Source organism: Mesocricetus auratus, unplaced genomic scaffold (genome assembly GCF_017639785.1).
Source record: "Mesocricetus auratus isolate SY011 unplaced genomic scaffold, BCM_Maur_2.0 Super-Scaffold_100676, whole genome shotgun sequence".
Classification (NCBI taxonomy): domain Eukaryota; kingdom Metazoa; phylum Chordata; class Mammalia; order Rodentia; family Cricetidae; genus Mesocricetus; species Mesocricetus auratus.
The window spans coordinates 130,792,102-130,818,005 of NW_024429266.1; the positions used below are offsets into that span (position 1 = coordinate 130,792,102).

Consider the following 25,904-nt stretch of genomic DNA (forward strand, 5'->3'; position numbering starts at 1 on the left):
ACAAACATATTTCTTAGGTCCATTTTCTTGGAATAACATTTTCAATCATTTTACCCTAAGATGAATATATATCTTAAATTTGAGTTGTGTTGCTTGGATGTAGAAAGATGAATCCTGTTTTCATATCCAATAGTTTAGTATCTGCCTTTTTCATTTGTAGTTGACACCTTTGATACTGAGAGATATCAATTTCCAATAATCATTGATTCCTGTTGGCTTCTTTGATGGGATGAGATTGTGAAAGTAAGGTTGAAGAAGAATATATTTCTGATCTCTTGAGGATGGGGTCAGAGAGGGAAGTTCGATCACAATATGTTTCCTGTATAGATCTGGGAATAAGACTGAGGGACTAGATGTCAGAAGCAAGAGAACAGGTATATATCTGCAATTTGTCTACTGTTTGCCATGAGAGAAGCATCCATTATGTTAGCAGAGATTGCTATTCTCGAGGTAGAGTATGGAGCAAAGGAACAAGTTCGGGAGGAAAGTTCAAAGAGGAAGAACTGTGAGACCCAAGGTAGATGGGATCATGGAAACATAGAAGGCTGCCACAGGTGTTCTGTTGGCAGGTGTTCTGTTGGAGAGTTTGGGATGAGATTAGGAATTGGGTTAAAGAAGCAGAGAGGAGAAAGCCTATAAGCAGCTTACTTTCTTTTCTGGAAGAATATTCCTGCCAGATTTAGGGGCTTGATTACAATGACATGGAGGGGGGGATGGTTTGGAGGATATGATCTGTGGGACCTACAGGAGATATAGGCACAGTGGTCTTCTGTGGCACTTCCAGGGAAGAGACTGAGTGATTGGACCTGGAAAAATGGAGGGCCTTCTGTTTTGCCTTATGAGTTTTGTGATGACTCCAACATGTGATGCCACTTAACTGTTCCTGGTGTAGTAAGTGATAAACTTAACTTAATCAGGATCAAAGTAGTTACTTTTGTACATCTGAGGCAGAAGAGAATGGCCAAGTATTATGATGAAAGACACTTTCCAGGGTGTTCCTACTAACCATACAATGACCTTCCATTCTTGACTGCACCTGAGAAATAGTCAATTGAAGTTAAATTTGGAAGAACGGGGCTAGCCAGTCTCATAATCCTCTTTTAATGAGAGATTTTTGCTGTGATTTGTGTCACTTTGGGGGGAGTATGGTTGCAAGAAAAAGAGAAGACCAAGAGACTGCTATTGGGGTTCAAGCTTCAAGCTGAAGATCAGAAAAAGCAAAGCAGCCAAGCCACTAACTCTTGCCTCTACATTAGGGTAAAAGAGCTGATCACATCTCCATGAGCTCTCACCAAGCCTCAGATTCCTTCCTCTCCTCAGTGTGGCTAGAGAATAAATGCAATCCTACCCTCAACGTGGCTGGAGAATGATAGCCAGCTCTGAGACGCTGGTTCTGTGATTAAATGTATGCAATCTGAAGTGCTGCAGTCATTGTTGTGTGAGCTGTTTCTTTAGGACTAGATGTATTTTGTGTAGCTCAGTGTGGCCTTAAACTAATGGAGATTCATGTACCTCTATCTTCCAAGTGGTTGGATTAAAGGTGTATCTCACCACTGATCAGCTTCTATAGTTAACTAATATAGCTACTTCCCTTTTTTGATGTCCAGTGGCTTTAATAAATCATAAACAATATATCACCCCAGGGTATCATAACCCTGATGACAGTAATACGCTAGAGCATCTTCACACTTTATGCTGCGAAGGAAACACTATTTCCAAGATCCACTGCCACTAAACCCCTATGGGTCCCCATCTGCCAGATTGGATGCACTGTAAATCGGGTTCTTAGGAGCTTTCCCTGCATTCTGCTGATACCTAGATAACCACCTATCAATGTCTTCACTAGTCTGGCAAATGATGATGGCTCTCTCAAAGAGGTGCAACACAGAGGGTGGAATCCAACTCATCTGTTCATCACATCTGACACCTGGCAATAAAGACACAAAATGAATATTCACATGATTCAGCAGACTAGAGGGGAAATTAACAAAAAAAAAAACAGCAGCACTGATCACATTGAGCTAATCAAATCTGTACTGTTGTCCTTTCTTACCTAGGAACCAGATCAGCAACCTCCTAGGAGGTTAATGCCGAACTTCTCGTCCATGCTGGGTTCTGTATGATATTCACTTCTCCATATGAGGCTTAGCATGTGAAGAAGTCCTTAGGGCAGTTTGCTCTACTCTGATCACAGGCAAATATTTAGGAACTACTTGATGCTGAGTGCAGATAGAGAGAAGTTTTAGTTCATTAATCCTGCAAGTCTTTCCCCTCCAGATCCCTCAGGGGGTCCAAGTTATAACTGCATTATGCATACTTTTCTGCAAAGAATGTGTTGTCCTCTAGGGGTCAAATATTTTATTGTTCCCTGAGGGCATCAGACTACTATCTAGGTTTCCTTGCTATGCTTTCTTCAGGTAATTTGAGAAATACAGGCAAGTTCACAGACTCATTTTGTTGACCTCTGCCAGTATCATTGATATCTATTATCATTTCTGTAATATACTTTGTGTTTCATAAAGGAATAGTAAGAATACCTATAATCACACACACACAAATAAAAACATTGAGCCATAATTTATGCAGAAGGCAATACCTACTACCACTGACCTGCAATTTTAAAGTTTAAAGTTCTTCATCACTTCACTTGTGATGATATAATCATCTTACTTTAATCATAACCAAGTCAAGATGAGAATATTTTTCTTTCCTGTGTGAAAATGTAGTAACTCCCTTATTATATCTTCTTAAGGCTATCTATATCAATGCCTGATATGCATTAAATACTTTAGATTATTGAATCTGCTCTGTCTATCTTAATGCAAATAATTGTATTCAAAAATAGAAATCATGTCACCATCATGTGGACTTTCATGCCATTGATTCTTTTATGTTCTCTCAACCTTCATTTTCAATCATTATTATATATCTCAACTCCTTCCAAAATAAAGTTTGTCAACAGCTTTGGCAAGGAAAATAGGGCTCAATCATGATAAACAGAGGTTATCTCTACAAGGGGTGTTAGGGTAGTTGGTTCAGAGTTTCTGACTAAGAATCACAGAATTTATCTCTATAGGAATAACATAGATAAACTATTATGCAAGGGCATAAAGATGATAGTGACAACATAAGGAACATCAGAATGCAGCAATTGTGTAGGCATAGGTGAGGAAAAATTTTTGCAAAAAAGAGGAAGGCTATAATAGAGAAGGGTTTTCCATAGAGGTATTGGTTAAGCCAAGTTAACTAGTATGCTAAAGGATATATTCACCAAAAGGAACAGGAGTTTTATCCAGTTGAAAGAATCATATTTTAAAAAATGCATTTTGGAGAAACAATTAGTGATATAAGATAGGGACATGAAGAAATATCTCTGTGTGTGTGAATAGAGAGTTAGAGAGATGGATTATTTATTTTAGTGTTTATATGGTTTGCACAACTAGGCATCAGTAGCACCAAGTATCTATATACCATAATTCACTGACTGAGAAGAAACCATTTATCTATATGGAATGTGTATTCCTGAATCTTGCATGAGGTCAGTATAAGAAGGGCCTAAGGAACATTTACAGTAAGAAAAAACTATTTAGATAAAGGAAAAGCAAATATGACAACTATAAGTCAAGTTTATGTAACATAAATTGAAAATACTTGAAAACATTTTAGAAGCACAATTATCAATGTTTATTATGCTAAAATTTGAGGTTAAAGAAGAAAACATCAACTTATGCTGAAATGCCAAAGAACTATTGGATTGAAATCACTGATGTCTTCTACATAATTCCTTCTTGATGAAAAAGGGAAATTTATATATGCCACAGAGCATTTCATGCATCTTAATGCAGCATCTAAATGGGCATCATATAGTGAAGGAGGCATCCTGAATCATGAACCTTTTACATTATGCACAAAATTCCTCTGGCTTATGAAATGAGCTACATTTTCAGAATTTGCACATTGAAGTTGTAACTAGCAGTTTCTCAGAATGTGCCTGTGTCTGGAGACAGGGTATTAAAGCGATATCTGTTGCATGACAGTTTGAATGCCTTCTAATCCAAAAGGATTGCTTTCTTTATATGTAAAAAAGAAAACTAGTTAAATGCCTAGAGCTGATAAAAATGGGACATATGTTAGGGCTAATTTTAGATTTGGTGGAAACTCAGCTCAAATTTTCAAAACACAAGGAGTAATGTATATTACCTACACCAATATATAAGTGTTGCTTTTTTTTATGCTCAGCATCATGTGTTAGTGTCAGATCAGACCCCAATTTTTGCATTTCTTGGGCGACAAATATATTGACAGTTTTCTTATTACTGTGATAAAATACCTGATAAAAACCTGGTACATGAGCTAGATTATTAGAGCTATTCCTTAGGGTTAGATACCATACTCAGTATCAGTAAGACCATGATATAATCCTAGTACATGAGGTAGCTTGTTGGAGCCCATTCTCTATGGAGAGATGCTGTGTTCTGTCTTAAGGCATGAGAGAGGGGCCTGCCCCTGCCCCAGCATACTATATAATACTATGTTGACTTCCCATGTAAGCCCATATCTGTGAGGAGGAGTGGATTGGTGGTTGAGGGGGAAGTCCTGAGTATATGTCAATAAAGCACTGCTGGCCAATAGGGAAGCAAGATAGGTGGGACTAGGAGTCCAGGAGGACTCTCGGTAGGAGAAACAGAGGGAGTCATGATGTAGCCCACCAGAGAAGTAAGATGTCTGGCACTTTTCTCCACTAAGAGAAATACTTAGATTAACAATTATGGGATAAATACCTAAGTCAGAGCTAGCCAGTAAGAAACAAGCAAGGCCAACAGCTTAATAATTAATACAGCGTCTTGTGTGTTATTTGGGGACTACTACAATGCAGCAGAGCCCAGCCAACTGGTGGGGAAAAACCAAAGTGGCTGTCAAAGAAAAGACTTCTCCCTACAGGTGGTGGTCTAGGGGATACATGAGAGGAGGTGGGAGGAGACAAGGGCGAGGACATGAGGGGTGGGAGGGAGAACTGTACTTAGAATATAAAATAAAGTCAAAAAATAAAAAGTAATGCAAAACAAAACAAAACAAAAAACCTTAACTGAGGAAGGGATTACATAGGATCATAGATTAAGGACACAGAATTCCTTCATGATGGGACTTCATTTTGACAGCAGCTTGGGGAGTCAGACTGACACACTACTCTGAAGTCACAAGGCAAAGAAAGATTAATGCTCATACTTAGTTCACTTTCTCTTGTTTCATGCAATATGGGAACCTAGCCCTTGACCCTTGAAAAAATGAACTTCCATGTCTATAGTGGGCGTTTTCATCTCTAATAACCTAATCCAGAAAATTCTTCACAGTCATAAATAGAGATTTGTCTTCTTGATATTTCTATATTCTTTTAAGTATATAATAATATTAACTTTCACATTTAGGACAGCTACAGTTAGGTATTTACTCAAAGAATAACTTGTTAACACATAATAAATACATTTTCACATAAATTTCTTGCTGTGGGAGGACTTATCAAAATAATCAATATGACATATAATGAAAATATGGTTTACATGTATAGAATGACATATTTTAATAGGGTACATAGCAAGAATATGGTTAATATGTATAGAATGAAATAGATTTAATAGGACACATACAGAAAATGTATACAATGAAATATTTTCAGCCTTAAAGAAAAATAATGCTTTTCACATTTTCCATTTCATTGCCAGTGCTAACTGCAAAAGAGGTCATTAAGTCATGTAATTTGCAGACAAATGAATGTAGATGGAGACAATCATAATAAATTAATTATGAAATTAAAAAATATATATAAATAGCATGCCCTGTCCTTTATGTGTTTTACATTTTATAGATACATGAGATGACATGTGAACTAAAGAAACGAGTACAGACATAAAACTGTCTGGGAAAGAAAGTTGCTGCTCTGCAGGTTTGTGGGTAAGCAAGAAGGTACTAGTGGATTATGGTGTAGTAAAGCTCAAAATATATTATAAACATGCATGCAAACGACTGTGTATATAATGTCTAATAATAATTTTTATGTAATATAAAACAATTTATGAGAAGACTCTGAATAAGAAGCTTCAGAGGAAGAGCACACAAACACAAAAAGGCATTTATCTATAAGCCAAGGCAAGAGGATTCACAGAACAAAGATATTTTGAAGCCTCGATTATTCACAGATCAGTAATAGTAACAATAGATACCTGATTTATTGTCTGTTCAGTCTGTGGAGATTTAAGTGCATTCTTGGAACTATGTCTGCTAAGAACAAATAGCATAACAATGAACCAGTGAAAGCATTTCACGCAAATTTATGTGATTGACCCAGTTAATTATGTTAGTTGCTGTATTATGGGTTATTCTCCAAGAAAATTCTATCACTGATACGGCCCATTCTAGTGTGAATGATCATTCCCAGCAGTTGCTTCACCTGATCCCCATCTCAATCAGTCTTCACTTTATGTAAATTCTAGTAGCAAGTGGAGCTGGGGTGTGATTATGTATCAGTCTTAGGGTCATGAATAAGGAAATGTGTGGAATCTCAATCAAATCTCAACAAATGTTTAGCATAGAAAATTGGCTATGTGTAGCCAGAAAAATTCACAATTTTCCTTGTGCTAATCTTGTTACTGATCAAAATCATAGATGTCTATGTGAGCATGAAATTTCGTACGAAAAACATTATAAAGTTAATATTGACTTCATTATCTATCTAATTGGTTGTGAATGGCAGACAGTGAGATTGATAATATATTTTAATCCAGACACTTATTGCTTAATTTAATTTTCATTTCATTTTCATCATTAGAAACACTTGCATGTTTCGATTTTCAGTGTTGATTTTAGTATATAAACAGTATTTCTATGTACCTGGAGGTGGTATTGAAGTTTGTGTTAAAAGAGGTCTACTCTAAATTTAAACTTAAAAATAAATAATAAAAAAATCCCATAAAAAAGAGGTCTACATGCCTCAATTCTAAAGTACTTGGGAACACAAACATGCTCTCTCATGCCAAATGATTTCAGGCTTTTTTAAAGAATTTAGTGTGAATTCTTTTGTGGACTAATACATCAAGGAGGCATTTTTATATATTTTATTTGAATGTTTTCTCTTTTTGAATGAGTTGTTCAGATAATTTTTTAAAGAATTCAATTATAACATTGTTTAAGCACCCTGTTCCCTTTAGCCCTTTTTAATTTAAATTTTGAGATTTAGCTTTTCTATATCTAATTTATGTCTGTATATGTGTATCTGTGTATGGTGTATGCACATGTGTTCACATGCCTGAGGAGGTCAGGGACTGAATTAAATGACAGTTTTCAGCCACTGGATGTGGTATTGGAATAGAATTCAGAAACACTGCAAGAGTAGTACATATTTTTAACCTCCAATTCATCTCTAAAGCCTCATTATTATAATTATAACTTTAAATGGAGTATATTTCCATATATATTTGTGGTTTTGTTCATGTGAGTGCAGTGTTTAAGGGAGTAAGGAGAATCAACATATCCCCAAGAGCTTGACTTTGTGGAGGCACATTTGAGCCAACTGACCTATGGGCAAGAGACCAAATTCTGGTCCTCTATAAGGAAAGCCATCACTCTTGTTTGCTGAGAATTCTTTCTACCCTGATGAAACACTGTTATAAAACTGTTTTAATTTTATTTGAAATGGTTATTGAATTGTTAAAATTTTTAATTTCCTGGACAATTTATTAACTTCATTGATCCCTCACAAGTTTCACCTAATTGAGTGAATAATTTAAAACAGGGCATGTATAGTTTCTGTGTGAGTTAGAGGGACAACTTTTTCCTCCCTGAGCCTATGGGTTGCAGCACCCTGAGAAATGTAGAGATGATTTTTAAATACTAAAAAATATTGGTGGGGTCTGTTTTTACATTTTCACAAATGTGCAAATATAATTTGGTGAACTCATATTATATCCATGCATGGAATTCTCAAAACATAATTATCTAAGCAAACTTAGATGTTTTAATAGGACATGTATGTGGACACTCTGTGTACTGCTAGATTGTTAATTACCATCTCTGGTTGTTTCCTTATCCTTCATGAAGGCAGGGACAGAACAGGTTTACATGGAATTTATCAAGCTGTGCAGAAGTGAAGTGATTTTAAGACTATTATGGAAAAAGTATACTAAAGATGACAGAAAAAAGTAAATAAGAGAGGAAGGAATAAGAGAAATAAGAGGAAGAGGAATATTACAATGTAATATAGAAAAGCTTTACTGGTTTACTTCCTACGTGTTGTGTCACAGTATGTTATGGAACATTAGTAACCAGTTAGATCCAGGATACAATTACAAGACTTCTGACTAATGGACTTAAGGCATGCATGAAAGAACTACATGTGAGTATAGAGAAGGATGATGTGGCCACAGGAAATACAATGATACAAAGGCCAAAACAATTGATGGGTAAAGTTTCCCTTAGTACATTTCTGAATTGCTACCACATACATCTTGTTCTCGACTGATTAATCTTATTTCTATAATTCTCCTTTTTATAACTGTGAGAGACTATATCACCTTCATTTAAAGTATATATTTTGGCAATTTGTTACAACACTCCATGGATCAAATAGCACCTATGTAGATTAGAAAACAAAATATGAGAAATTTCTCAGGGTGATTTAATTTCATATGAACAGGTGTAAGATGCTTATACCTTAGGAAGAAAGCCCACCAAACCCCATATTTTATCTTGAACTCCATGATGGCTATATAATACATATTGATGACAACTGATCTCAGATGCTCCCAATCCCTGATGATTTCCCTGTGCCCAGAACATATCCTACAGCCTGAGTACTTCTTGAAAAATTTGGTCACAATCTGTATTGGCATCAGTTACAGTGAAGACAAAGTATGGATATAGGAGTTCCCACTTAATTCTTACTATTATAAATGCTCTTTGTTCTAGGTGAGGGAAGGGATAACTCTGAATTCCTCCAATCATAGTCATTATTGATGTTTGTTCTTAGAAGAAAATTATGTAGAAATATTATGTGTGTGTGTGTTTAGTTTCTTCTACTTTTCCAATCTTAGGGGCTAGATGAAACATCCTTGTGACCCAGTCTCCATCATACCTGTCAGCATCTATAAGAGACTGTCTATCACATTTAAATGTCAGAGAAGTCAAGATATTAACATTTACTCTCACTAGTACCAGAAGAAACTTGGAAACATTTATAGGGTCATGATATATGATGTATTCCCTTTACAACCTAAAGTCCCATCAGGGTTCTCAATAAAAAGCTGTTTGTCATCACTGTACATAGGATGTTCTTAATCATATTTATAGTTTGTATATGTACCCTTTGATATATCATCAACAAATTTTAGTTCAGTAAATAAACTTCACAGAGTCATAGATCAGATGGAAAATAAACAATTTCACTAAATATGTAGGAGTGTTTTGGGAAGTTGATAAAGTATCCAGTTATAGAAATATAGAGCTATAAATTTATCTTAATGGAACAATGTCCTACTGGGACTTATGTTATAACAAGGCATTAAGTATCATTTTAGAATTAAATTGAAGTGCAGAGCAGATGCAATACAACAAAACAGATATTCCATCTTGAATTTTCCTCAATAGATAATTATAGGTGCTTCTATTTGTAATTTTGAATGGAGTAGTACTTTTGGTGAGGTTCCAAATATATATGATACTCTTTTTTGATTGATATGCTTTGTCAAATTCTGACAACATTTTCCCATAAAGTATGTGATTGTAGTCATATGTGTGTTAGATCATGCATATACGTATGATAATAGGAATATTTATATAAAGGATAATTTTAAGGACACTGGTTACACTGCAATGTAGTTATAGGCTGGATTGTTTGATTACTTCCTTATATATCTTTTCAACTATATTCATAGCAGCATTTTTGGCAATAGCCAGCACCTGGAAGCATCCTAGATGCCCCTTAACAATAGAATGGATACATAAAATGTGGTACATTTATACAATGGAGTACTACTCAGAAGAAAAAAAGCAATGGAATATTGAAATTTGCAAGCAAATGGATAGAACTATGAGAATCCATCCTAATTTAGGTAAGTCAGTCACAGAAAGACAAACATGGTATGTATGCACTCATGTATTGCTATTAGACACAGAGCAAAGGATTACCAGCCTACAATTCACACCTCTAGAGAAGCTAGGGAACAAGGAGGACCATAAGAGGAACATGCAAAGGCCCCAAGTGAAGCAGAAAAGAAAAGAGGCCCTGAACAAATTGGGAGCATGTGTAAGTGGAAGGGAGGTAGGAAAAAGAGGAAGGAAGAAGAGGAGTGGGGAGGAGAACATGAGGGATCAGGAAGACTGAGTGGGGAGAGGAATAGAGGAGAGCAAAAATCAGGGAGGTCCCTAAGAGAGATATGCATGGCACCAGAGAAGGGAAATGGGACAGCAACTCCTGAGTAGGTGGATGGAACAAGGAGCTGGGGTAAAGTTATGGGGAGAAGACAAGAGGAGAGGTGTAGTGAGCTGTAGGTGTGTTCGCAGCTACAGTGCTACCATACTTCACAACGATCCGAGGCTAAGAGCTAAGGATGAAAATAAAGACAAAGACAGTGGCTCATTCTTGCAAGGAGAATGTCATTTATTATTACAAGATTGGAGCCTTATATACCAAAGGCAGGTATGATGGAAAAACACCAAGGTCAGAAGCCTACCTTCCCAGGGCCCTCCAGCAATGGGTGGGCCCAAAACAGGAATTAGCTTTTAGACAGTAAACAGGAACTTGCATGCAGCCCTTACTGGGAGGAGGGGATGAGAAATGTTTTGCTAAAAGCCCCTAGTAACAAGCAGTCAACAGACCCCCATGGGGGAAGGGTACAACAAATCCCCATTTTATATATAATTAAAAAATTAGCATCTGGCTTAGGTTGCCCGGGACGTTAACATCTATCTTACCCGACAATGAGAAGTCTGCCCAGGCCTCACAAACTCTCTGTCTTAGGTTGGTAGATGTCCCCCAGGATGTACCTGTCATTGATAACTCATTTGTCTTGCTGGCTCAACCAGGCCTGCACTGAGGGGTACAAAGAAAACATGATCTGCTTTGTAAGAAAATGGCACTGGGCTTGTGCCCAATTGTAATTAGTATAATTTTTGGAATTAAAGGTAGAGGCATCCTCCCCTGGGGGTTTATCCAGCATGCCTGTCATGGCAACTGGCTAAGAGATAGGGAAGCCAAAAACTGCAGCTGCTGTGATGTCAAAGTCACTCCTGTGTCGTGTGAGGATGAGTTGGTTCTCTCCTGACTGTTCCATTGGAATAGGCATGACACCTGGGACACGGACCACCAAAGCTGATCAACAGCTTCTCAAACGCCATTCCTGGAGGAGATAATTAAACATTTCTCCCGAGGGAGTTTTACTGAATATTGCAAATGTCCAAGCAGACAAAACCATCCCGAGGGCTGCCTTTCCTAGGCTATGGTTGAGGCTGATTATCTGACACTGAAGACCTGCCAGCATCAGGACAGGCAGGGATTTTAGATAAAAAGCCACCACCTAGAATCTAAAATGGCTTGAAGTTAATGTCAAAGATACTTCAGAGCATAGCCAATCATGTCCTGTTCACAAAAGAAGAACATATGAGGCCTTTTAATGATTTTGTGAAAAGCAACTTTGACGTGGCATGAAGATTTTTCCTTGATATACATCAGATTGTCCCACAAGTGATGCTGTAAATCATAGTCTTTCCTTCATTAGTGATGGTAATGTACTTGCTTTACATCGGCTGCTTTGGAACAATCAGGAGAAAATTGGCCAGTATCTTTCCAGCAACAGGGATCATAAAGCTGTTGGAAGACGACATTTTTATAAGATGGCCATGCTTCTTGCATACCTGGGTCCTCCAGAGCATAAGCCTGTGGCAGATACACACTGGTCCAGCCTTAACCTTACCAGCTCCAAGTTTGAGGAGTTTATGACCAGGCATCAGGTACATGAGAAAGAAGAGTTCAAGGCTTTGAAAACTTTAAACATCTTCTACCAAGCTGGCACTTCTAAAGCTAGGAATCCTATTTTTTATTATGTTGCATGAAGGTTTAAAATTGGCTAAATCAATGGTGAGTTGCTGATATGTCTTGCTGACTTTAAAGCCATATTATGCAAAGCCATATGAAATTGTAGTGGACCTTACCCATACTGGACCTAGCAATCACTTTAAAACAGATTTTCTCTCTTAGTGGTTTGTTGTTTTTCCTGGCTTTGCTTACAACAATGTCTCTGCACTTTATATTTATAACTGTAACTCCTGGGACAGGGAGTACACCGAGTACCATGAACGGCTACTGACTGGCCTCAAGGGCAGCAAACGGCTTATTTTCATAGACTGTCCTGGGAAGCTGGCTGAGCACATACAGCATGAACAACAGAAACTCCCTGCTGCCACATTGACTCTGGAGGAGGACCTAAAGGTGTTGCACAATGCTCTGAAGCTAGCTCACAAAGATACCAAAGTCTCTATTAAGGTTGGTTCTACTGCTGTTCAAGTAACCTCAGCAGAGGGAACAAAAGTTTTGGGGCAATCCGTGTTTTTAAATGACATCTACTATGCTTCTGAAATCAAAGAGATCTGCCTTGTGGATGAGAACCAGTTCACCTTAACCATTGTGAACCAAGGCACACCACTTACCTTCATGCACCAGGAGTGTGAAGCCATTGTCCAGTCTATTATTCACATCAGGACAGGCAGGTTCCTCATTAAATCCTAATGAATCTATAGGTGGCTAACAAGTATCAGCAGGAACAGAGTGCACACAATGCTCTGGAACCCAAATTGGGGACTCACCATCTTATGGGAAAACATAAACAGACCCCAGGGCCCTAAACAAAACTGGATCTGGTCCTTTCCAGAGACCCAAGGTTAGGTCTTTCCATTTAACTAGAGGTATTTTTTGTACAGCAGATTACCAATGACAATCTGCTGCAGAATTGCCAAAAGCATCCACAATTAAAAATTTAAGATATAGAGAATAAATGATAGAGTAGAGTGAGGGGAGCCAAGGTGGCCCCCAAGATTCCCCTTCTTTACTTTAGCTAAATAGGTTTTTAAAGTGCGATGAGCACATTCCACAATAGCTCGTTCTTGAGGGTTGTAAGCAATTCCAGTTTTGGGGGAGATATAAAAATTTAGACAAAAATGATTGAAATCTCTGCTGACATAAGTGGGGCCATTATCGGTCTTAATTTGCTTTGGAACCCCCATGTAAGCAAAAGCCTGTAAACAGTGGCTCTTAACATCTTTTACTTTTTCACCAGAGTGGGCAGAGGTGAATATCAGGTGGGAAAAGGAATCTACAGAAACATGGACAAACTGTAATTTAGGCAAAAGTCCTCTAGGAATAACCCCCAAGTGAGGCAGAGGAAGAAATTATGCACAAAAAGGGCAATCCTTGACTATTAGAACAGCCTGTTTTTAGGTAATCCCAGTATGAAAGCTCAAAAACCCTGCACTGAGATGAAAGTGCTAATGTAAGGATAGTGCTTTAGTGAGCCCTTGTAAAACCACACCAATTTGAGCATACCTGTCAGCCATTTGATTTTCTTCCATGAAGGAGAGTTGTAGAGCTAAGGCCAAGGCTGAAACTTCGGCCATTTGGGCAAAAGTTGTAGGAATTCTGGCTATCTTAATGATCGGATAAGACACGACTACAGCTGTATCTTTAGAGGAACTATCTGTGAAAACCACTTGCCCCTTAGAAATAGGCTGAGAGACTACAATTTTTGGGAAAATTAAAGGATGCGTTTTAAAAAAGGAAATCAAATTATTGAATGGGTAGTGATTAACAAAATAACTCTGGGTAGCAGAGAGAAAAAAGGCCCAGTTATAATTATTATTTTGTAGCCATTTTATTTGTTGACAGGACAAAGGGGTAACAACCCTATCCGGCTCCTCACCATAGGCTTGCGAGGCAATCCTACCAGAGTGTCCCTCATCATCTTTCCAAGTTAATAGATGAGAACTTTTACTAGGTGACTTTGCTATGCCTATGCCCTGTAAGCTGCTATCTGATTCTTGTAGGAGTCAAGCCTGGGGCTTGAAAAATGATGGATGTGTCTGAACCAGAGTCTGCGAGTCCCTGATAGGAGTGTCCCTCAATAGTTAGGATCATCATTGGTCTGGACTCCATAGTGGACACCCAACAAGCCATAGGTTCTGTAGACCCAAACCCTCCTTCTCCTCTTACAGGCTTAAGGAAGGGATTATTAGTTGTAAACTTAGGGAACAAAATTAGTTGAGCAATTCTAGCTCCTTGGGGTATAACAGTGACTCCCTTGTCAGCTTTTACCATTATTTTGATCTCTCCTTCTGTATCTTTATCAATAACTCCCAGAATGACTCTGACTTCCTTAAGTAGAGTTCTACTTCTTCCTAAAATCAACCCAACTGAGCCTGGTGGTAAAGGGCCCTTGAATCCCATGTGCAAAGCTTGGGGTCCCATCTGAGGAGTCAAAACTGCTCTGGTGGAGGAACAGAGTTCCAGCCCTGTGTTACCTGGCATACCTCTGACAAGGTCCTGGATAGGGTGGGGAACAGGTATATCCAGGACTCTGTACACCTGGGAGTAAGAATGCTGGAGAGGACCCTGACTCCTGTTTCCTGAAGGTGGCAGAGGGTAGCCCTGTACAACAGTCTTAGATCAACAGTTTCTGGTCCAATGATATCCTCTTCTACAGAGGGGGCAAAGACCTGGCTCTGAATGAGGGGGTGCAATGGAGTCCTTAGCAGGACAATTTTTCTGAAAGTGGCCTGTTTGCTTGCATCCGAAGCATGTCTTAGGTCTAGGCCTCTCACTGACCTTTCTATGTCCTTGTATAGCAGCAGCGATAACTTGTACCATAATGTGATATTCATCTATATATCTTCAAATGTGAATATAATCATTGAGACTCCTGGTTTTGTGATGCCGTAAATCATCCTTGCAGTATTTGTTAGCGTTTTCAAAAGCTAATTGTCTTAATAAAGGCATAGCATTTTCAGTATCCCCAAATATACGACCTGCAAGTCGTAGGAGCGGGTCCACAAACTCAGATAGGGTTCAGATGGTCCCTATAGGATCTTAGAAACTTGGTCTCCTGCAGCCTTATGAGGCAAGGCTTTCCATGCACGGCCAGCGGCTTTTGAGATCTGTGCATAAACAGCTGGGTCATAAAGAATTTGCTGGCCTAGAGTTGCATAGGATCCTGTGCCAGTAAGCATTTCTAAATTCCTATCAGGAAAACCGGCAGCCGCATTGCTCTGTGCTTTCTGGTTACACAGTTCTTGGTATTCGCCCCTCCAGATCAAATAATCTACCCCCAGACAGCGTAGCACGACATAATTGTTGCCAGTCACTGGGGGTACAATTTAAGGGTGTAAAGGATTCAAAGTTGGCCAGAGTGAAAGGTGCATGAGGCCCATATGCCATAACTGCCTCCTTTAACTATTTTATATCCTTAAAGTTAAGAGGGGAGTGCTCTCTCTGACTCTGGCCTTGAGGATTAACTGTCTCTATACCTGGAAACATCACTCCACCCTTCTGCAGCTAAGGAGGGGCTGAAGGAAGACAGAGAGAACTGAGTTCAGGACTACAGGCAGGGGGACATGACTCAAGGGAGAATTTTTTAAATATGTTTTTTAATTTGAGGACGCCTTTATCCATCTCAGCCCCTGAAAGGGGAGAGGACTCAGAAGAGGACACATTGGAAGCTTGAATTAATCTAGTAGACTCTAGGTCTTGAGTCTCTGTGAAGGTATCCTTAGTTTTCCTGACCTGCTCTTTCATTACCGTATTATCGCTAATAAGTGCACCCTTAACAAGATGCCAAAGAGAAAAGACAACTATTGGTATGGCGGTTGGCCCTTCTTTATGCAAAGTTCTTTGTAGGTCCACGCTAACCTGGTTCCAATCAAGGGAATTAAGATCACCAGAGACCAAAAACCAAGGGCTGACTTTATGTATAGTTTTTAAGAAGTTCTTAGCTGTCTTATGTCCAATAATTGTGCCCTGGCATTGTAACAATTGTATCAAATGGTCCTCCAAAACAGGGTAGGAACTAGCAGCACCCATACATAATATACTCACTCCTAACCTTAAGAAGAATGCTGGCTGGCTTTCTGTGGGGGTGGGCTCTCAGGAATTCCCTGACAATTTTGACACCAATGGGTCAAGTCAGTGCTGGAGCCTAACTCTAAATCACCCCTCTACAGGGGCTGACCCACCATCTAGAGCCTAAGTTTTTAAATCACCCCTCTATGGGGGCTGACCCACCTTCTAGGGCCTAACCTTTTAAATCACCCCTCTATGGGGGCTGACCCACCTTCTAGGGCCTAACCTTTCAAATCACCCCTCTATGGGGGCTGATCCACCTTCTAGGGCCTAACCTTTTAAATCACCCCTCTATGGGGGCTGACCCACCATCTGGGGCCTAACCTTTTAAATCACCCATCTATGGGGGCTGACCCACCATCTGGGGCCTAACTCAGTACCCTAAATTTGGTATCCCTATCCAAATACACCCTCCTACCTTACTTGCTGGCCAGCATTCAGTTTTTCTTCTTTTTCAATCTCGATGGGACCTCCATCTGTAGCGAGCTGCAGGTATGTTCGCAGCTATAGGGCTACCATACTTCAAATCGATCCGAGGCTAAGGGCTAAGGATGAAAATAAACACTCAGACAGCAGCTCATTCTTGCAAGGAGAATGGCATTTATTATTACAAGAGTGGAGCCTTATATACCAAAGGCAGGTATGGTGGAAAAACACCAAGGTCAGAAGCCTACTTTCCCAGGGCCCTCCAACAAAGGGTGGGCCAAAATCAGGAATTAGCTTTTAGATAATAAACAGGAACTTTCATGCAGGCCTTACTGTGAGGAGGGGATGAGAAATGTTTTCCTAAAAGCCCCTAGTAACAAGCAGTCAACAGACCCCCATGGGGGAAGGGTACAACAGAGACGAGGACATGGGGGAGGAGGAAACTTGAGTCAGGGGAAGAATAGAAGAGAACAGGATGTAAGATACCATAATAGAGGGAGTCATTATAGGTTTGAGGAACTAATGAGATTTCCAGAGATCTGCAAGGATGACAACAACTGGCAATCTATGTAATAGTGAAGAGGTTACCTTAAATGCCCTTCTCTGATAATGAGATTGACAACTACCTTGTATGCCATCCTAGAGTCTCCATCCAGTGACTGATGGAAGCAGAGGCAGACACCCACAGCTAAACACTGAACTGAACTCCTGGAAACTAGTTAAGTGATGGATGCAAAATGAGCAAAGGGATCATGACTGGGCGGATGAAGCCCACAGAAACAGCTGACCTGCACAAGGAGTTGCTCTTGAACACCAGACTGAAGGCTGAGAGGTTGGCATGGGACTGTTCCAGAACCCCTGAATATGGGTGTCAATAAGGATTACTCAGAATGTTTTGGGGCCTTTAGTGTTTATCCTTGGCATCCAAATGGACTTTGTGAGGCCATTCTACATGGAGAGATGCTCTCTCAGTCTAGACACATGGGGGTGGACCTAGGACCTCACTGGAATGATATGACAGAATTTGGAGATGCCCCATGAAGGGCATCACCCTTGCTGGAGAGTCGAGTGGAGATTGGATGGGGAGTTGGGGGGTTTGTTGTGGGGGACAGGGAATGTGGTGTAGGAGAGGAGAAGAGGGAGAGGGAATTGTGGTTGACATGTGAAGCAAGCTTGTTTCTAATTTAAATTAAAAAAATAGCTTGAAAATCAAGCCTGAAAACACATGTTCTATCTTTAGGATCCTCTTAAACTCATCCATGTAATCCACCATATTAACAAACTGCAAAAGAAACACCACATGATCATCTCACTTGACGCTGAAAAAGCCTTTGACAAAATCCAAAACTCCTTCATTATAAAAGTCTTAGAGAGATCAGTGATAACAGAAACATACCTAAACATAATAAAAGCTATATACAGCAAACTGAAAGCCAACATCAAACTAAATGGACAGAAACTCAAGGCAAATCCTCTAAAGTCAGGAACAAGTCAAGGTTGTCAACTATCTCCAAATCTGTTCAATATTGTACTTGAAGTTCTTGCTAGACCAATAATACAACAAATGGAGATCAAGGGCATACTAATAGGAAAGGAAGAAGTCAAATTTTCATTATTTGCAGATTATTTGATAGTCTATGTAAGTGACCTGAAGAATTCTACCATGGAACTCTCACAGATGATAAACACCTTCAGCAAGGTAGCAGGATACAAAATTAATTTAAAAAACAGTAGTTCTACTATGTATAGACAATAAAGAGGGCAAAAAAGAAATCAGAGAAACATCACCATTTATAATAGACACAAAAAACATAAAATATCTTGGGGTAACTCTAAACAAGGAGGTAAAAGACCTGTATGACATGAACTTTGAGTCTTTAAGGAAATTAAAGAAGATACAAGAAAATGGAAAGATCTCCCATGCTATTGGATAGGTAGGATCAACATAGTAAAATCGCAGTCTTACCAAAAGTAATGTACAGTTTCAAAGCAATCCCTATCAAAATCCCAGCACAATTCTTCACAGACTTTGAAAGTACAGTCCTCAACTTTATGTGAAAAAAAATAAAAGACCCAGGAAACCCAAAACAACTCTGTACAATAAAGGAAATTCAGGAGGCATCAGTATCCTTGACTTCAAGCTCTACTATAGAGATATAGTTCTGGAAACAGCTTGGTATTGGCATAAATACAGATAGGTGGACCAATGGAATCAATTTAACACCCTGATATTGACCCATACACATAGAAACATCTGATCTTTGACAAAGAAGCTAAAATTTTACAATGGAAAAAATAAAGAATCTTCAACAAATGGTGCTGACATAACAGGAGGCTGACATATGCAAGACTGCAAATAAATCCATGTCTATCACCAAGCACAAAACTTAAGTATAAGTGGATCAAAGACCTCAACATAAATCCAGCCAAACTCAACCTCTTAGAAGAGAAAGTGGGAGGTATCCTTGAAGGAATTGTTACAGGAGACAGCTTCCTGAACATAACACCAGTAGCACAGACACTAAGATCGACAATTAATGAATGGGACCTCCTGAAACTGAGAAGTTTCTGCAAGGCAAAGGACAGTCAACTAGACTATAGGGCAGCCCACAGAATAGGAAAAGATAGTCACCACATCTGACAGAGAGCTGATCTCCAATATTTACAAAGTATTCAAGAAGCTAGTGTCAAAAACACTAAATAATCCAATTAAAAAGTCGGGTACTAAACTAAATAGAAAATTCTGAATAGAGGAGTCTGAAATGACTGAGAGACACTTGAAAAGTGTTCACAATCCTTGGTCATCAGGGAAATTCAAATTAAACAATTCTGAGATACCATCTCACTCCAGTCAGAATGGCTAAAATCAAAATCACCAATGACAGTTTATCCTTGAGAGGATGTGGAAAAGGGGGAACACTCCTACATTGCTGTTGGGAGTGCCAACTTATACAGCCACTTTGTAGATGAGTATGGAGATTCCTGAGGAAAATGGGAATCACTCTACCATAAGATCTAGCAATTCCACTCTTAGGCATGTATGCAAAGGATTTACATTCATACAGTAAGAACATCTGTTCAACTATATTAATAGTAGCATTATTTATAATAGTCAGAACCTGGAAGCAACCTTGATGTCCCTCAACTGAAGAGTGGATAGAGAAAATGTGGTACATTTACACAATGGAGTACTACTCAGTGGAGAAAAAACAAGGGAACCTTGAAATTTACAGGCAAATAGATGGGACAAAGAAACCACCCTGAATGAGGTAACCCAGTTACAAAAGATAAACGTGGTATGTATTCACTCATATATGGATTTTAGACATGAAGCAGTGGATTGCCAGCCTACAATCCCACTGACAGAGATTCTGGGAAACAGGGAGGACCCTAAGAGACATGTGCATGCTAACCAGGTGAAAGGGAATGGGAGATCTCCTGAGGGGATTGGGAGGATGGGGGGATAAGGGTTAAGTGGGAGATGGAAGAACAGGAGTGGGAAAAGATGAGAAGAGTGGAGGACATGGGGGAGCAGAAATGTTTTGTCAGGGTAAGAATAGAGGAGAACAGGATGAGAGATACAGTAACAGATGGAGACATTAAAGGAGAGATATGACACTAGTGGGATTTTCAGAGAGCTACAAGAATGACACCAACTGGCATTAAGTATACCTCAAATGTTCTCCCCTTATAATGAGAGTGATGACTAACTTATATGTCATCCTAGAACCCTCATCCAGTGACTGATGGAAGCAGTGTCAGACACCCACAACTAAACAGCAAACTGAACTCCTGGAACCCAGTTGCAAAGGGGAGTGGCTTCCAAAGGAGTAAAGACTGGCCTAATGAAAACCACAGTGGCAGCTGACCTGAACAAGGGGGAAAGCATGGACCCCAGACTGGTGACTGAGAGCCTCTGATAGTAGATCAGTATATATCCCTTGCATACAAATGGACGTTGGAAGCCCACTACACATGGAGGGATGCTCTCTCAGCCTGGACACACAGTAGAGGGCATAGGCCCTGCCCAGGAGTATATAACAGACTTTGATACTCCCTCCATAGAAGGGCTTACTATCCCTGGCAAGTGGAGGGCACATGGAGTGGGGGGCTGTGGGATTGAGAGAAAGGGGAGAGGGAGAGGGAATTGGGAGTAACATGTGTAAAAATTAAATAATTTAGGAATAAAAAATAAATAAATAATTTTTAAAAAAGCAACCTCTTAAAGGAGGAAGGAAAGAACTGACTTCACAAAGTTGTTCTATGACCTCCACAGATGCACCACACCATGCCCCTACCTCCACACACACACATCAATAATAAAATTTAAAGATAGCATGGATGTAAAGCAAAAAATGAGGCACATCAATAGAGTGAGCCATTATAGATTTGAATAGAATTCTGGCACTAGGGAATTGTAAAGAGATCCACAAGGATGACCCCAACTAGGAACCCAAGCAATAGTAAAGAGACTATCTTAAATGTCCTTCCCCTATAATGAGATTAATGATTACCTTAAATGTCATTCTAAAGCCTTCATCCAGATCTGATCGAAGCAGAAGTAGAGATCCATAGCTAAGCACTGAGCCCAATTCCTGGAATCCGGTTTCAGAGATTGAGGAGTGACCAACAAAGGGGTGAAGACCATGCTTGGAAAACTGGCAGAAACAGCTGACCTGAGAAAATGGGAATTCATGGACCCCAGTCTGACAGTTGGGGAAACAATATTGTTCCAAACCAGGACCCCTGAGCGTGGTTGTCAGCTAGGAGCAATGAGCAGTCTATGCGGCCTCTAGCAGTGGAACCAGGATGTATCCCTAGTGCAAGAATAGTCATTGGGGGCCCATTTCCCGTGAAGGAATACTCTCTTAGCCTAGATACACAGGGGAGGACCTAGGCCCTGTGTCAAATGACTTGACAGATTTTTTGTTTGCTTGTTTGATTATGTGTTCTGTTTTCTAAACTTTATATTATATATTTAAATTAGAAACAAGCATGCTTCCCATGTCAATCCCAGCTCCATCTCCCTCCCCTCCACATCCACTCCCCCCCATCAACCTCTAGCCTCCCACCCAATCCCCACTCCATTCCCCATAGAGGGTAAGGCCTATCATTTCATTCCAGGGAGGATCCAGGCCCTCCCCAAAGTGTCCAGATTGAAAAAGCATCCCTCATTGTGGGATGGGTCCCCAAAGTCCATTTGTGTGCCAGGGATTAATACTAATCTACTATGCCAAAATCACATAGATTGCCTGAGTCCCCTCACTGACACCGACATTCAGGGGGTCTGGAACTGTTCCATGATGGCCTCTCAGCCATCAGTCTGGGATCCAAGATCTCCCCCTTGTTCAGGTCAGCAGTTTCTCTGGGTTTCACCAGCCCAGTCTAGACCCCTTTGCTCATCACTCCTCCCTCTCTCTCTGATGACCCCTCATTCACCCTCCCTGGGGAGTGGATGGGGGATGGGATGGGAGTGTTGCTGAGCAGCATGGGAGGATGGGAGGGAGAGGAAACTGGGATTGCTATGAAAAATAATATTGTTACTAAGTTAAACAAAATTTATATAAAAACCAGCTCCTTCCTTATATGTCTCCATATGTATTTGCTGCACTAGAGTCTACTATGGAAACATAGGTTAGAATGACCTAATTTCTTTGTTTGGAAAGTGGTGTTCATGTTGCTTCATAAAGTTGTAGTTCCAACTTGACAAGTGCTTTTTTTGGAAAGTTATGTGTGTGTTATTCAGGCACAGTTTGGTTCAAGGTTGCTAAGCTATCCTTACACCCAATCTGCCCTACTCTAACTCAGTCATTCCCTATAGTGTTGTATCATAGAAATTTTACTTGCTGTTGTACTTTTAATGAAAATCAAAATTCCCCCATAAGGTCACAAATATGACGTTTTGGTTCCTAACTGTCAGATTCTTTGGGAATGCTTAGGAGGCATGGCCTTGTTTTAGGAGATGTTTAAAGGTTGGTGTGCTCTGAGGTTTCAAATACCAACACCATCCTCTCTCTCTCTTCATGACACTTGCAGATAAGGATACAGGTTCTATGTTCCTGCTCCAGGGCAATGCCTGCCTGCCTTTTGCCATTCTTTCCCATCATATTGGTCATGGACTAACCTAGAACTGTTACCCTCCAAATTAAATGCTTTCTTTTATATAAAATGATCACAATGTTTTGTCAAAACAATAGAAAAATAAGACATTTGCACTTCCTGTAAGGACAGAAATGAACAGACTATCTAACTATCAAATGAAAATCCATATATTTGATATGTTAATTGACACACTAGCTGAGGAACTCGTGTTCTAGGAGTCGTAATTTCATGAAAAAAAATGGACTCTAGATTCTGAGAAAAATCTGGTCTCGGGATCATTTTGTATTAATACAAGCTCCTTAAAATTATAAATATTTACAATTCCCTTGTGTTTTTGTTTACTATTGCTATTCTACCAGCACACATGTTTGTGTGCCATATGAGTGCAATATACTCAGAGACTAGGATAGGTGCACAGAAACCCTGAAATTTAACTGTTGCCATTTTTCTGCTACTCAGAAAATCGTGTTTATTTAATGGAAGTCATGAAAAGCATTCTGTAATTTTGATGCAAGTGTTGTGAAGGGGACAGAGATTTAGGACTTAGAAAAGATTATATGATCCCTATACAAAAATATCACATTGACTTTAAATTCTGCCAAAGAGAAACACTGTCAGCAGCTAGTAAGCATCGGTTCTCACTTATGCTTATTGAGTGGTTTATGTCATGGCTTGAATCACTGTGGGTGGAGTACTAAAAGCCTGCTGACAGAAATAAGTTGCCACATCTTCAGGCTGCAGGCTGCTGATCTTGAGAGAATACTGTGTACCAGATCCACTACCACTGAACCTCGATGGGATCCCATCTGCCAAGCTCTTTGAATTATAGATCAGGAGCTTAGGAGGTTCCTCTGGTTTCTGCTGATACCATGCTAAAGCATTGTAAATGTTCTGACTTGACTGGCATGTGATGGTGACAGTGTCTTCCAGTGATGCTGACAATAACTCCGTAGACTGAGTCAACTGGATGTCACATTTGGCACCTGAGATTGGAGAATGGAAAACAAATTTCCACATAATTATTCCTGTTGTAGGACAACATTCCCAGAGACCAGCCAGCACTGATAACACTCAGCTGAATAAATTTCCAATGATGTCTTCCTTACCTCTAAGCCAAAGCAGCAGCAACCCCAGGAGCTGAGTGGGGGCCCTCATATCTGCACTGTGACCAGTGTGAGGCTGACTCTAGCACAGAGTGTGACCTGATGATGGAGAAGTCCTCAGGGCAGCCTGTTGTGCTCTGGCACATGCAAATCAGCAATGGCTGGGCACAGCTGCAAGGCTGTTGAGGTCAGTGTTTCATTAAGAGCTTGTGGTCCTCTTATGTATCAGATAACATAGGCAGTATACATTTATTTTTAGAAAATGTACTCCTTTTTGGAGATTAAAGAGGAGCTCCAGTGTATAAGTTGCACCTTATTTTCATTTCTGTTATTTTCAAAATAGAATTTCCTGTTCAGTGTCCCTCAGTGGAACTATGACATATGGTACAGTTTTCAAATGATTGCAGGTCCTTTCATAAGTATCTGTAGATGTTGTTGTGGTGCAGCTTTTTGTTTCCTCTTTATATTTGAAATTTAAGTATAATATATCTCCCTTACCTTTCTTTCCTTTAGAATACCCTGAAAATAACTGTTCCTGCTTGTTCTCAAATTCATGAATTTTTTTTATTTTCAAACACACACACACATATTTAAGTAACACTATTGGATCTGTATAATGTTACATGTACACATGCTTTAAGATTTGATAATTAGGACATGGACAAACAACTGGCTTGCTCTTCCCTGGGCAGAAGTATCTCTTCTTTTATGAGTTTTCTTGTGTTGTCTGTACTTCCTTGTGAAGAATTGAGGTTTCATAGATTCTACCAAGCAGTTTTTCATGTTTATTGGTATTGTTCTTGTTCAGCTCACATATCTGGACATGCTCCTGAGATCTTACAGTTATAGTGCTAGATGTCAATAGGAGATACAACCTCAGAGTGAACACCCTGGAATTCTGGCTCTCTACAATCTTTTTACTCCATTTTCTAAAATGTTCCCTGAACTCAGGGTATCTTTTGGGACTGTTCTCCAAAACTCACCAAGCAGCTTCTTGCTCATGATGACTTCCAGAATGGTAAAATAATAATTTTGAAAAATATGGTTTGTAATGAATGACAGGATCTCCCATAAATAACTCAGTTTTTCAGATAAGAAAATCTTACTTTACTCTATGTGTGATAGCTCAGCTACTAAATAACTACTATCAAGTCCAGATGTAATCATAAAATGTAAAAATGCTCTCTCTCCATATATTAGGCTAGAATTATATCTATGCACAATTAATTGAGAGATTTACGATTATTGCATCTGAGTTTTATTCTCTCACACAAATTATTGTCTTTAAGTAATACAAATTTTCTGTTACAAGTGTCATTCACACCTTTGAATGAACAGTGGTTACTAACATTGTCTATGCTATAGACACAATAAATATTCCCATTTTAAGAAGACACGCCTATTTGTTTAGATTCAAGGCAGAGGGATACAAGCTGTGTGGTAAAGAAGCATGTAAGAAAGTAAGGTAGAAGGTACACATGGGGAATTAGAGTGATAGTAGGGTCCAGATTGTGTCTTCATTGGTAGTATGGTTATAATAGATTTAGTGTGATTTTCCATGAGGGTTGAATGGAAAGAGTTTTACATGTCCAGGTCATTATTCTGTGGGAGACAGAAATCTACCTAGGTTAGAATTATACACACACACACACACACACATAGAACCTGTATATTTTGATGGGCATAGGAATGATTTAAAAAAGAATGGGTAGGTGACTACAATATAAAACTGATTGATTAATGTGAAAAATCAAAGACGTGGGTGACTCTGAAGTGTGTGGTCATAGTGTTTGCTTTGAAGTACAGCAAGGAGTCTACAGTAGAGACAAAAATTATGTCCCATGTCCTGATTATATACATTAATATAAATATATTTCATGTGTTGATAACATATTTGTATTTTAATTAAACAATTACATTATGCTCACGAGCATAGAATACATTAAAATGGTAATTAATATCACTGTTGGTAGTAACTTCCTTGAATAAATAGAAAGAGTTCATTTCCACAGATTCATACCATTATTAATATTTAAGATAGAAAAAAATGCCCAAACAGACATATCAATAGTCATTGAAATATCACACCTTGCCTGTATATCCCCTTCATATAATGATCTTTT

General features: G+C 39.2%; 1 pseudogene and 1 gene segment (V, D, J or C); one reads left to right on the forward strand and one right to left on the reverse strand.

The window, feature by feature from the left end:
* The first annotated feature begins 423 nt into the window (after positions 1-423).
* LOC121136539 lies at positions 424-12,772 on the forward strand (annotated as a pseudogene).
* Positions 12,773-23,338: 10,566 nt separating this feature from the next.
* LOC101839661 lies at positions 23,339-23,981 on the reverse strand. The segment is given in 2 exon segments: positions 23,339-23,661; positions 23,785-23,981. Coding segments are annotated over 2 exon segments (372 nt in total).
* Between the last annotated feature and the right edge of the window lie 1,923 nt (positions 23,982-25,904).